Source organism: Pteropus alecto, unplaced genomic scaffold, assembly GCF_000325575.1.
Source record: "Pteropus alecto unplaced genomic scaffold, ASM32557v1 scaffold12, whole genome shotgun sequence".
Classification (NCBI taxonomy): domain Eukaryota; kingdom Metazoa; phylum Chordata; class Mammalia; order Chiroptera; family Pteropodidae; genus Pteropus; species Pteropus alecto.
Genome location: NW_006432669.1, coordinates 3,287,245 through 3,301,198, shown reverse-complemented (window position 1 = coordinate 3,301,198; position 13,954 = coordinate 3,287,245). Strand labels below are relative to the sequence as shown.

The 13,954-nt window shown below is 44.1% G+C and overlaps 1 protein-coding gene across 2 annotated transcripts in view; it reads right to left on the bottom strand.

Moving 5' to 3' along the window:
• The window catches only part of AMOTL1 (angiomotin like 1), a 92,707-nt gene that overhangs the window by 9,286 nt on the left and 69,467 nt on the right, over nucleotides 1–13,954 (bottom strand). For both annotated transcript variants that reach the window (XM_025043736.1, XM_006907484.3), the window contains exons 8-11: nucleotides 11,190–11,339; nucleotides 5,737–5,927; nucleotides 1,554–1,679; nucleotides 688–914 (exon numbers count right to left, since the gene is read on the bottom strand). In XM_025043736.1, the coding sequence (XP_024899504.1) occupies nucleotides 688–914; nucleotides 1,554–1,679; nucleotides 5,737–5,927; nucleotides 11,190–11,339 (694 nt within the window). The remainder of the gene's footprint in view (nucleotides 1–687; nucleotides 915–1,553; nucleotides 1,680–5,736; nucleotides 5,928–11,189; nucleotides 11,340–13,954) is intronic.

Below are 13,954 nucleotides of genomic sequence, written 5' to 3'. Positions count from 1 at the left end.
AAGAGAGTGGAGGACGTGTGTCTGGGAGTGCTGCCTACTCCCTCTCCAGACTCGGCTAGCCCCATCAACCGGCTGGCCCTCGCCCCAGGAAGCCCATTCGTGGCGAAGACCACATCCGTGGAATCCTCAAAATTCTGCCTGTGCAAAAATAATACAAGAACCACCACCACCAACCTCTCATGCTCAAGCGTACTTCTTCCAAAGTGTTTTCTCCCCGTTATCTCATTTTGCCCTCACCATGGCCCCATGTCATAACAGGGCAGACACTACCCTGCTTTTCTAGGCACAGAAGCAGAGGTGGAGCAGTCTTATAACTGGTCTGGGACAGAGCCGAGTTCTGAGGCCTGACTGGGCTTTTCGCATCAGAACATTTTATGTTGTAGAGGGTCATTCGACTTCTAACAATAAATGATAATTCTGTGGTTCAATCCATGGCTAATAGCTACTCTGGTGGTCTAGCCTTTGCTCCCACACGTCTCATTTAACTTCCACAACCTAAGTATGATTGATTACCCTTCCCATTTCACAGAGACTTGGAGATATTCAGTGACATTTCTGTGTCCCACGAGTGGCAGAGCCAGATACCTCAAAAGCGTCAGGACCCTTTCCACCAGATGACATTGCCTCTTAACGTCTGTGTAGCTCTTGCCTTCCCGACTCTGACCTTGAAGGAGGCGCGGGGCTCACCTATGCTCCCCTTCCAGGTCCTCTCTTCCTTCTTCTCCTCGGCTAACTGGCTGCTGGTGAGAGAGGTCTGGCGGGAGTGTGTGCCGGTGGCCGCGGCAATGGACGGGACGGAGCGGGCGGGCCGCAGGCTCGAGGAGTCTGTCTTCCCGGCATCTTTACGGGACCGCTGCTGGAGGACCTTGATCATGGCATCCTTCTCTATGATTTTGGCGTGGAGGTTCTTAATGCTGCGTAACAAACGAAATAAAACAATCATAACCAGGAGCCATCTGGCTAGCAAACTTGAAACGTTTCTCTCAGGCTGCCCCAGGCACTTGATTTATAATTCAGGATGAAGAGTTAAGTGTAGTTAAGTCTTCAACGTTTCCAATCTGCCAATTGTGTAAGATGGATCTTTTGTAGTAAATCAAAAGGGTGGACCTTCTCTGGCCTCTGAGGACTTCCTGGGAACCTGAGGACATATAGTTGTGGCCTCCCAGCAGGGACCCCTGGATCATGGCGTGCTCAGCTCAGAGGGTCTAGGATCCCCGGCTGGCTGCGGGGGCCGGAGAGCAGCAGGAAGCACAGCAACTCTGAAGCCTCACACAGGGCGAGCTTTCCACTAAAATCAATTTCCCCATTTTGTGAGAAAAAAAATTAAAAGATGCTTTTCTGGGAGAGGATAATTTTTCTCCCTGATAGCCAAAAATGAGAATCTCAAAACACTTGAGTTCTTTCCACAACTTGGACAATAACTTGCTGAGCCTATCGGCTGTTCAGAACAGAAAGGGTCTGGAGTGTGAGCACGAACGTTGGTCACTGGGGCCTTGAGGTGAGTGAATAGAGTGGAGCCTGGCCTCACAGCCACGCACACGGCTGTCCCTTACGTGTACTCCATGTCCTGACACCTCCTGGTGGCCTGCACCACCTCCTCCTCCTCCTGCCAGATGTGGGCCTCCAGCGAGCTCTCGCCGTAGCTGCCATTCCTCGAGTGGTTGATGATCGTGGTGTCCCTGGCAACAGAGGACACACAAGAGAATGATGCAAATGCTCATGGGAGGCATCCGAGGGCACTGCACTAAAAATACCTCCCCGTATACTCCTTCGGCCACTTTTCCTCTAAGTTTTGGCCCATTCTCTCTCTTGACTTGATAGAATTAAGACCATCTAAAGGAAACAAAATACAATCCAAAATAACAATTCCCTGCCCCTTCTACTCACGACATTGTATATCAAGCTCTGTGGCATGCTATGAACATGGATACAGTATACCCACTGACGTAAGGATACTATTATCACATGTTAGCGTCTCTATGTCTCTATACTTGGACTGATACCTACTTATCCTTTCTGCTTTTTTCATTCAGAGCTAAGGTTTTGTTTCTATTTCTTACCTGCATAGTAGCTATTTCAGTATTTTACAGTAAAATGGAGACTTAGTAAATACTTGACACCAGCTCTCTTGAACAGAGAGGCTCAAGCTGAAATATCCTTCACTTCTTGTTTTAGGGGTCCCTGCAGAGGATTTAGGCCCACTCAGTGTGACAGCCAAACTGGGCAGCAGGACAGAGAGATGAAGACACACACCATGTCCTTGCAGTCCAGTCCAGGGGGCAGAGTGAGGGAAAGACAGACAGAGGGAGCTGGAAGCATGTCTGACTGAAAACAACTGGTCAAAGAAAACTATTTCTGCCACCGGCTTTCGCCATTCAATCAGTCCTAATTAATGACGATTGGTACAAATAAGATAACTGCGCCATCCAAGTGACCTAAGTATATCTTAAACTGAAAAGCACAATGTCTCTGATCGGTGGGCACTAAATTAATAGGAAATAATCTGGCCAAATAGTCTGCATCTCTTTAGCTTCATATTCCAATGCTATAATCATATTTAAAATCTTACAGCTCTTTTCTAGAACACTAGAAAAAATGAGCCTCTTCTTTCATCTCTTTTAACAACAGCTACCAATGAACGAGCATTTCCTTCCTGCTGGGGACTGGGTAACGCACGTTATACATAGTATCTCATTTAGTTCTCACAGAAACTTGTGCAGTAGGTATTATTATTGTCATTTTGCAGATGAACAAATGGGTTAGGTGACTCTGCAAGAACACCCAGTTAGTTAAGGTGGAAACAGATTCAAATCCGGATATCTATGACTCCAACGTCCATGTCCCTAACCACCACTCTACACTTCCGAAGTTTCCTGTGTTTTTATGAAGGCCTTGGCAAAGATGCACATAGATAAAATAAACCAACAAAGGAGTCACACGAGAGAATGCGGCCTACGTGCAGATTGTGGCTGAAAATAAATAATACAGCCAAATAATGTAAAAAACAAGCAAAATGCTTTAAACATAATGACAAAACTATAAATTCACCCTATGGTGTACAAAAATCATTAATTCAGGAATTAGTGGCTGGAGAAACATTTTCAACAGATTTACTTTTGGAGAATTCACTCAGAGCCATAAACAAATTTAAAAATCCACGTTTATACTGCCAAGTAAAGACAGCAGGCACAATTAGATAAAAACAACTTAGGAGGTAAACACACAAGACTCTAAAAAAAATATTACATTGCTTTGAAACGTGCACAAAGTTTCAAAACCATAAAAAAAGGCCCAACCTCTTAAAATTCTGATCAATGGTGCCAAAGTGAACCGAGATGGCAAAATCAGTTGGTATAAAAAAATAATTTTCTATTTGAAAATCATTGCTTATAAATGTGAAGTGCACAGCAGTGGCTGAAAAGACACAAAACTAATGGCCAGAAATAATCACTTTTACCAATTCATATAAAGCCATTTAGCATCTAGACAAGAGCTCAGAATTTTGACCTTTCTCAAAAATTCTTCATTTTCCTTTTCTCTCTTTCTGTCAACAGAAAAGCAATCCTGAAATTACAGAGGTTTTCTTTGAAAAGAACATTAAAATTGGAGCTAAAAATCTGATTTTTCTCAAGACTATGGGAAGGAGTGATCAGTAAGGGGGAGGGTAGTTTCCCACAGAATTATTAGATGCTTAATAAATACACGAGGACGTAAAGAAGGGTGAGGGGCGGGGAAGAGTAGTGGAAAGGGCCTCGTTCCTTCCATCCAACCATCCGTCCGTCCGTCCAGGACTCCAAACAGGGCAGAGAACAACGGCGCTGGGGAAATCTCACGGGACTATTTTGAGGGCAACAGACATTTCCCCTTGCATGAAGGATGACGCATGAGGCTGGGCTGTCTGGTTCTACTTAGGTCCCCACCGTCCCACTCCTGTGCCCACCACAGGGTCTTATGCTTCAGACCTGTTTATTCTCCCTACTTCTGATTTTACATTCCAGATCCATTTGCTCTCTCAGGGCCCTGGATCCCAAACATGCATCCAATCCGATAAATCAATAAGAGCTGAGACAATGACACACAAAGGTCCCCATGTCATGCTTCCAAAGTAATGTGTTCACACTGCCTCTGGGACTTTAGTGTCCTCAGCTAGCGGAATAGGGTCTGGCTCCCTCCTTGTAACAGGCCCAAAGTTACATTTTCCATTTCAGAAAACAGGTAATATTTGAATGAAGTAAGTGACACTCAGAAAGGCTTTCGCAGACTCACACGCCTGTAGTCGGCAATAGCGGGAGAAGCCTTAAATATTGGCATCCTGCCTCCCTATGCAGTGTTCTCTCCATTAAAAATCACGAGAAAGACAATTCCCAGGGCATCACTGACAGCTATGCATTAGACCAAATCTGGCAAAGAAGGCCAAATCCCTTTGTAATTTTATGATAGTTTGTTCTCTTCCTTACCAAAAAAAAAAAGCTGAAAATAAAAATATTTCAATTATGTAAGAAATGTTTCTAAGAGCTTCGCTGCTCTCACTCATAGAGCGCAAGGACTGAACTGGAGGCTGCGACTTCCTCCAGCCCTCACGTCATGACGCTGGCGCTTCACCACACAGTGCACGTCTCAAATGTCTATTCCCACTCCCGAGGGCTCGCTCACATGGACTACTGTGGGTGGCACTAAAAAATGATCTCACACGAGTCTGCAGGTCTCTCTAGGTGTGAGTGTGCTGCGGCACCCAGTGGAGGCATCTTCCTGCATGGGTGGCACTGCTCTCTCTCCAAGTTTCTGGAAGGAACATGTGGGCATACTGCTAGCAGTTCTGCGCTTGACTAATGAACATGAGAGCCCATCAATGACTTATAAAGTATGCTCCTGCCACCCCCCACCAACAGGCCCTCTCTTCCTCTTTCAAGGAAACATGGGATTGATAAGATTGGGGTGCATCTTTAGTGTTTATTTATCTCACTTGGTTCAGGTCTTACTATCTCAAATGGTATGACAATAGTCCTTACTACGTCTAGTTTTATAGATGCTCCTTTGAAATTTGAGGATCTCCAAATACACTGACCCTAAATTTTAGTGAATTCCGAAACAACTCTGAATTAAATGCCCAATATAACTTATGGGCAAAAAGCAAAATCGGTGCGGGGTGGAGTGGGGGGAGGCAGCGAGAGACCTGACTGGTAGAATGTACCACCACGCAATTCAGTGCAGCAGTCATGTGTGCAGGCGAGCTCTGGCAGTCAAGGGGAACCACCTACTTTCTCAGACAAGAGCATAGCTTCACAGAATTATTTTGGAAATGACTGAGCATTTTGAGTTAATTCTTAAAGGAAGAATAGACTGTGCGCCTACAAAAGAGAAAGAAAGCAACAGAGGTAATAACTGACAATAGCAGAAAACAATTTTAAGCCAAGTAAAATCAGGCTTTAAGTCAGACAAATCTCGCTTGGACATGTGGTCCCATCACTTGCTACCGGTGTGATTTGGAATAAACCACTGCACCTTACTAAGCCTCATTTCTTCAGCTGCAAAATGAGGATAATAATAGTTCTGCCTCTCAGGGCTGTTATGAAGATTAAATCTCCTTGTCTGGCCCATGACACATACCCACTGTTGAAAAGGAGCATAAAATAAACTTTCACAACGTCATTCTTGAAGACCACACATATTCCTCTGTGCGGATGTACTTTACATTACTGGACGGATCCCCACCATTGGACTCTCTGCTGGTCTCACCTCTCGGCTGCGGCAGTGGCTGCGGCATTCATGGCAAAGTGTCGGATGGTGCTTTCCTCCAGATACTTCTGCTCCCACTTGGTCATGTCGGCCTCCAGGGCTAGGATGCGCTCCTCCTTCTCCCTTACAAGTTCCATGAGGGCTGGGGCACTGTATTCTGGCATGCTGGCTGGTGAGCCGTTTCCATGTTTCTGGAGAAGCAGAAGGAATAACAGCTTGACGCTGAAACGGGGCTATGAAGTAAACAACATAAACCATGTCTGCATTGTTCCCCACATGGAGAACACCTGGTTCACCAAGATCCTCAGCACATCCACACACATTATCATCATGTGCTTGCTCCCTGCTCAGGATGGGTGACCAAACTCAGTGCATCCTAACGCCATGCTACCAAATTCCTCTGTCTCGCTTAATTCTCATGGAACTCCATGAAACAGACATTATCATCCCAATTTTGCAGATGAGAAAACTAAGCTTCTGAGAGGTTAAATGAACTGTCCAATGTCTCTAAGCTCATCAGTAGTAGGGTAAGGATTCCATCATGAATCTGTCTGGTCATACAGCTCTGCATGATAAGAAGTGGCTTGTCCAATGTCCTGCAGTTAATTTAAAGCAAAAGCAACAACAGGAACCAAGTCTTAGGCACTTCCTCCAGCCTTCAAGGAAGTGATTCCGGTTGTTTGTTTCACCTGAGTCTGGGAGGTATCATGTAAAGGCCAAGGAAGTGGGAGCGAGATGCCCTAACAGGGATGCTCTCCCGGCCGCTACGCTCTCATCTGGGAAACAGAGAAATTAATACCTGCCCTGCTTAGAAGCCTGAGAATCAAATAAGATAATACGTAGGAAAGCATTTGAAGGGCTAAACAAGGTAAAGTGCTACCAGAAATCGTCTAATGCAAGTCAAGCTCATTTCTCAGCCCTGTCTTTTCATCTGTGTCTGTAAGATAGGAAAAATCGGTTATGTTAACTGAACTGCTTAGAAACTGAGGATATGCACATTAAAATTTTTTTTTTCCTTTGAACTCAGGTATACTATATCCTCTAAACAGCATGATTAGAGGATGATAGGGTTTTGAAGAGGTTCTGGCTTCAGGGGAGAATGATTTCATCCCAGCTATTCCACATCCTGGGACACTCATTCTCCTCATGTTTTCCCAATGATCACAAATTTTAAATGCAGAGCTGGTTGCAAGGTAGGAGGTACCTGAATGCTTTACCTTGAACCACAAAAATTACCTAGAGCAACAGCTGGGCATCTCAGCTGCCCTGATGGAATCAAATCCTATCCCCCAAAAATCAAATGGGCCCATGGGCTTTTTTGTAAACCATATGTCTCTATTCAACTGTTTAAAGCTACAAATTCAAATTATTCTAGGTGTTGCCAGTCACCAACATTTAAACAAGAATACAGCGGAAGGCATGAACTTGTCCTCATCAACCTATACAGGAAGTCACTGACCACCCCTGCCCTCTCTGCCCAGGCACCCGGCCTCAGGCAGGAGGACAAATAAACCAGTCCATCGAGATGAGAAGCTCCCCTGTTCTCAGAAACTTTCCAAGAAAAAGATTCCACAGCCTCACTAAACTGTGATCTATGCTGGTTAGTTTCTACCTAAATCCTTATTTTGCCATCTCGACAGGCTAATTTTTGCAGAATCTTCTTGACCTCACATGAGATCATGACAACTTTTCATAGAGCGCCTAATTCAGGTCATTAAGTTATTAAATAAATGCATGACTTTCAACATTCAAACATACATGGTCTAACAGATAAGTATGCTGGTTAGAAAAACAGACTGAGGGTCAGGCAGGCCTGCTTCTGCTGTCCATACAAGCTGGCCAACGAATATTTACTGAGCACATACCATGTGCTGGGGAGAAACCACGGGGAACAATACAGATAAAATCCTCGCCCTAAATGTGTTTACCCAAGAGGGATGTCCTAATTAGCTAATGACCTTGGGCTGACCGCCCTGTGTCTGTCTCATTTTCCTCTTCAAGAAGATCCCTCCTTCTTTCTTCTACCCCACAGGAGAACTATGGAGGTAAGATGTGAAAATTATTTTGAGCACTTTGCAGGAAAGATAAAATTGTGAGTTCTTAAAAATGTTAATTTCCTTCTCTCTTACTTTTATTTCTCTTTCGCATCTCCCAGCTTCTAATGAGACTTAAGTACTTCAGCTCCCAAGGTGGAGGAAGATTATTTATACTGACAAGAACATGTTCACTGGAAGGTGTTGTTCTTTCTTGCTAGTCCTTGTGTCCTGAACTATCTCCAACCACCTCCTTCTCAATCGGCCACATTTCTGTCACTTTTTCAGTGGAATGGAAAAGTTGGAGTAAGGGAGGAATTTGGGGGAGGGTCCCAAGGATGCCTTAAGCCTTTAAATGACTCTGAAGGTAATGATGATAATAAGAACAGCAATGATAGTTATTCTTCCTTAACCAATTGCTAAGTGCCAGGCACTATGTACTAAGAACTTTGTGCAGATTTGCTTATCTGTAGTTACAAGTACAAGGTAAGTATAATTTATCAACCCTAATTTAGAGACAAGGAAGTTGAGGCTCAGAAAGCTGGCTTACCCAAGTTCATTTTTCTAGTAGGAAGAGCAAGCAGGATTCGACTCCAGTTCCATGCCACTCTGCTCACCTCCAGTCTACCCACTTTCTGGAAGGTCCCAGGGCACCTCGCGGGAATAACTGGGGGTCACTTGGGGGCTCTGTGCTGTTAAGGATGAGAGTGGAGAAGTTCGGCTGTGTCCTGGCACCAGTCTAAGGGCAGAACCCTTGTGTGGGGTGTTGATTTAGTAAGTACTCTAAGCTACTCTCTCAATGGTCCCTGTGGAATAACTCCCTGTGGGAAGTGGTTTTGTTGAGGAAGTGGGGGAGATGACCAGGAGCTTTGTTATAGTTTGACCTCAGCATACTTTCTAATGGGATAAGATAAATGCCTTGGTGACACAGGGATGAGGAACAGGGTGCGGTCTGGGCTGGCCACGTCCGGGGCAGGTAAGAGCACGAGCTGCTGAAGAGTGAATGAGGAGGAAGCCGATCAGAGAGACCCCCGGATACTTTTCCCAGAAAGGCTGAGTTTCTCAGGTGACCCCATGCTCTAGAGTGGACTAGAGTGGACTCGTCGGGCCTGCTGAGGGCCAGCAGGGCTGTACTCACCACACTAGTCCACAAGCTCCAGGCAGGAGTTTGGCCACACTTTACAGTAACTACCACATACAGCTAGTTAGAATCTCAAGGTTTTTAGGTGGATTTATTTGTAATAAAATTTTTACCTTTTCTGGTTATAGAATAATGTATGCTCACTGGTAAAATGATAGAATAAAGAGGTATTAAAGGAAAGATTTAAAAAATAATATTCATTTTTAATGAGTAGGCAGAAGCAACAAGGAAATTTCTAAGTGTCTTTCATATCATAGGAGACAGATGAACACACTCATTAAAAAAAACAAAACTATAATATTATTTCTAAAGAGATGCCGAATTAAACAAAATTCTGTTTAAAGATTGTCTCCCTTCTCTTTGGTCTCATGCTAGTCATAAACAGCTGGGGATCTGTTATTAGTCCCCCAAACCAAATCCAAAATGTAAGCTGGGTAATTTCCTTGGAGAGCCTCAATTCTGAAGCTCCTGTCTTTCTAGGTGCGCTTGCATCTGCCGGCAGCCTTTATGCGCAGCAGGAACGTCCGTCCTTATTGGTCTGAGGAAATAATGGGCGTGTGTGTGCCTGGGTCTGAGTGTGCATGCTGTGAATGGTCTTCTGTGGCAGTAGTGATGGTTTTCAAATTAATTATAACTTCACATTCCTTCCTGATAAACAACGAGGATAACGGAGTGGAGTCTGCTTTCATAGCTCCCCAAATAGAAGGTCCGAGGTTAAGTAATCTAACTATAAGGTGTGGGTGACACACTGACTGGAAATAAACATTCTTTTTTGCCCTAAGTATTGAGGTGTGCCCATTTTGTCAGCCAAGGGTTCGTAAGTATCCACTGGGGTGCCAGCGTGGTACCAGGCACCAGAGAAGGCTGCCCTCCCATTGGGGAGGTTATGATCACAAAAACTGCACAACGGAGAACAGCTGAGGGGTGGACCACAAGTACCAGGGAATGTACAGATGTCCAGAGACAGACTCACCCTTCCTTACGAGCCACTGACTCAGCCAAGATGGAGGGAGGCCGGGTAGGTTTCTTAATTTTCTGGGCAATCTCACTAACACCTCCTTCTCCAGCCAAGTACACATACCAGAGGGAACTGTGTGAGCCTGCCATGAGAAAGGGCTGGGTTGGCCTGAGTGTATGCTTTCAAGTGTTTTCAAGTGTTTCAACCACAGCCACTATGCCCTATCCAGTAGATAATTTCATGGAGTCCTGTCTTGCGTTCTCCTGGTTCCCAACTTAGGGCACACCCTTCATCAGCTGCATAGAGGGCTTTGCCCACCATGCTGGCTGATGACACAGGAGCCCAGGTGCTTTCTGGAGCCAGAAGCCTTTGACCTGCCTGCATGGAGCCCAGTCTAGCTGCAGAGCTGTCCTGCAGGACTTGTGCCCTTGCCAAGATGCATGTGGACCCTGGGCTGGGGCGTTTTACCCTGAGCTTATTCGTAGCTGAGTTACACTAATAGCTGTTACCAGGAGAAAGAAGTAGAAGCAGAAGTAGGAGCTTATGACCAATATTATATTCCACAGGTAATCTTGAAATCCTTCCTCTCCTTTACCCTTGAAAACTCACTGATGATCACATCCTACTAATTTCATCTCCTTACTAGCTCCCCTGTGAATTCCCACTGTCACTACACCCTAGATGCTACCAACAGCCTTCAGGCGGGCCTTCCTGACGACTTTATCATCTGCCCCTCCAGACCCTTCTGACACCACCAGAGGGCTCTTTCCCATTCCTTTGTACCGTAGCCCTCTCCAGTTTAAAACCTCCCAGTCGTTAGCTCTGTCAACTACAGGAAAAAGTCCAGTCACTCAATGTGACTAAATGCCTTCCACAAACTGGCCTTTGCCTCCTCACCAGAGCCTCACTGGGCATTCTCCGCCCGCTAGCTGTGCCTAGCTGTCCTGAACCTGCCGTGTCACACCTTCTGCCTTTACACATACTCTTTCTCTACCTCTGATGTTGTTACCCTGGAAACGCCAACAAATTCATCTTTCAAAGTCCAACTCAATGCCCTCCTCTGTGAAGCCATCTAAAGCCACATTCCTGGATGCACGGCCCCTGGGGTCACCACTTTCCGTAAGGATTTTTGTCACTCCCAGGAGCAGACCGCCTGGTTCCTTCACTGGCTGCTGTGTTGGTTTGTTAGGACAGGAGCTCTATTTCCCTCTGCATCCTCGGTGCAGAGTGCAGAGCCTGGCCCACAGCAGGTGCTCTGCTCCAGAATGTTTGCTGAAAGAATATGCAGGATTCTGCTGTCGGCCCCACCCCGTTCTCTCACCTGCTGGGTTCTCAGCGCATCCAGTTCTCGCTCCAGCCAGGTCCGCAGTCTCCGCTCCATCTGCTCTCGCTTCTCACATGCAGACTGTAGCTGGGTCAGGGCCTGCTGCAACTTCTCAACTTTCTCGACATAGGCTTGCTTCTCTCGTAACTGAGCAGAAGAGACGAAAAAGGAGTACAGAATTTAGACCAATGATTCTCAAAGCTGGGGTGGACATGGGGGGTCAGATTACTTGAAGATCCTACTTAAACTACTAGTGCATGTACCCTCCCTACCCTTATCACTCAGGCGTGCTGGTATACCCCTATCACTCAGCCACCAGGTATACCCAAAGCGCTGGGATGCCTGGAATTGAAGACCCTACTCAATTGAAGAGGTACCTGCTTTCAGTTACGTACAGCTGAACACAGTTCTTGCTTATTGCTTAGTAATTATAGCATCTGCTGGTACTGGAAATGACATTAAGAGTTTTTAATGTTATGAGGAAGTCCTTATTCTATAATAATAGCTGAAAAATCCAGAATAAAAAATTATATACATTATCATAACTATGTCTGTCTATCCATCTATCTAGGCAAACAGACTGAAAAATACTTAAAAGCATTATGTTTATCTGTATGGCAGTATAGTAATTTCCCATCTTCTTTATTCTCTTTTGTATTTTTCAAAATTTCCATAACTACAAATTACTACTGTAATAGAGAATTATATATGCATGTATATATGTGTACCCATGTGTATGTGTGAGTAAATATAAAAATTTATTATAGATATTTGTGGAGTAACTTTCTGCTAAGGATTTTAGAGCTTTTATAGATGAGTAGTTGACAGCCCTGAAGAGACAGGAAGGGTTTAATGAACACTCGAACAATACAATAACTGAGGAGATGGAAATTAATGTAAAAATGATTTATGTAAATGTCACATCAGGTATGGACTGAGAATTCTGATTAACAACTTCTAATTCTTACCCTCAGACTTTTTTTTTCCCATTTAGGAGTTTGGCTTACGTCCATGAAACCCGGGCACATTTCTAACTTTGAGAATTGGCTAGTGCCAAAAATTACTTATCTGGTCCTGAGTGAGAAGACATCAGATGCTATTTCCTGTCATTCTGCACCTGGGTGTGCAGATTCTCTGCAGGTGACTCAGATCCTGAGTTCAACCCATGATTGCATTGGCATGTTGGAACATACTAGTGATTTAAGAGCTTGCTGCGAAGAGTGGTTTCTGACTTAGCAGGCACACTGCCATGAGCTATGCCTAGATCCAGCCAAAGCCAATGGAATAAAATGGAGGTGCTGCAGATCCTTCAGAGGGGTGAGGGTTGGGAAACAGCAACTTTATAGCCTTTTTTACACCTGCTCTTGAGATCGGTTTTCATCTGGTCCTTTTATTTATTGTGCTTGTGACTACTTGATTCTATTTAATAGATACTTGAGGACTATTAACTGCGTGTTCCTATACTAAAAGCCTCATCTGATCAAATATTTTGTAAGTATCATTCACATACCACTTACACGTCTTAGACTGTATACAATTTTTTAAGTGTGTAGCCACCAGAATATAAAAGCCATGAGATTTGTCTGTTTTGGTTCCTGTTGGGCTAAGTGCACAGTTGTCCCCAATGCCTAGAACAGTATCTGGCATCCAGTAAGTACTCAATAAATATTTGTTAAATGAATGAATGAATATTATCCCTAGTCAACTGCAAGATTCTTGAAGGCATGGATCTCTCTCACCCACCTTTGTATCAGCCTTAAGTGAGGCGAGGAGTATATTATGATTATTAAGTGAGGATGATTAATAATAATAATATCAGCCAACATTTTTGAAGCATCATCATACCAAGCTTTGTGCTTTATATGCAGTATCTCATTTAATTCTCCCAATAATAGTAAAAGGTAAACTCCTTTATTATCTCCATTTAAGAGAAGAGAAACTGAGGACTACAGAGGTTAAGTGACTGCTCAAGGTCACACAGCTGATACGTCCATCCTGGGTCAGGATTCTAACTCACAGCAGTCTGGCTCTAGAGTCCAAGTTCTTAACCATCATGAGAAATTATGGTAAGCACACTATACGAGCCATCTGGACTGAATAAGACCCTTTAAAAGAAACTTTAATATGAACAAGGAATGATACTGGAAGCCAGGCATATGAGACACTTTGGAGAGGCTATACACAATAAAACAATGATCTTATATAAATGTTAATGACAAGAAAAGATCCATAATGGTGATCATAAAGAACCCATCTTCAAGGAATTCACAACTTTTACTTACATAGAAATATTAAAACAAAAAGATCTAAAAAATCACAATTTTATTTTGTTCCACACACAGAGATGGAGCCACGATAAGTGATTTCAATTATAAGGATAAGGGGTTATGATAAGGAGTTAGGATAAGGATAAGGTGTTTAGCTGCTTTAACCTTAAAATTGAAGTGTGCTGGGACATGGAGTTACCTGGCATCCGGAGATATTTACTGAAGAAATAGCTTTTTATTTTCAACAACAGCCACAGCTGGATTAATAATATTGTTTCCTGCATGTCAGGCACCAAGCTAAGTACGCTGTGTAGACTATCTGGGTTACGTGTCTTCCAGACTTTGGGTTTCTACTTCCCACAACGGCTAGACCTTTCTTCTTTTTCTGACGCCGTCTACTACCTGAATCCCCTAGCTTAGACCTCAGAAGTGGTCATCTTACTTAGAGTCAGGCTTAAAGAAAAAGTCTCCTTCGTAAAAAAATTAAAGGGTTGA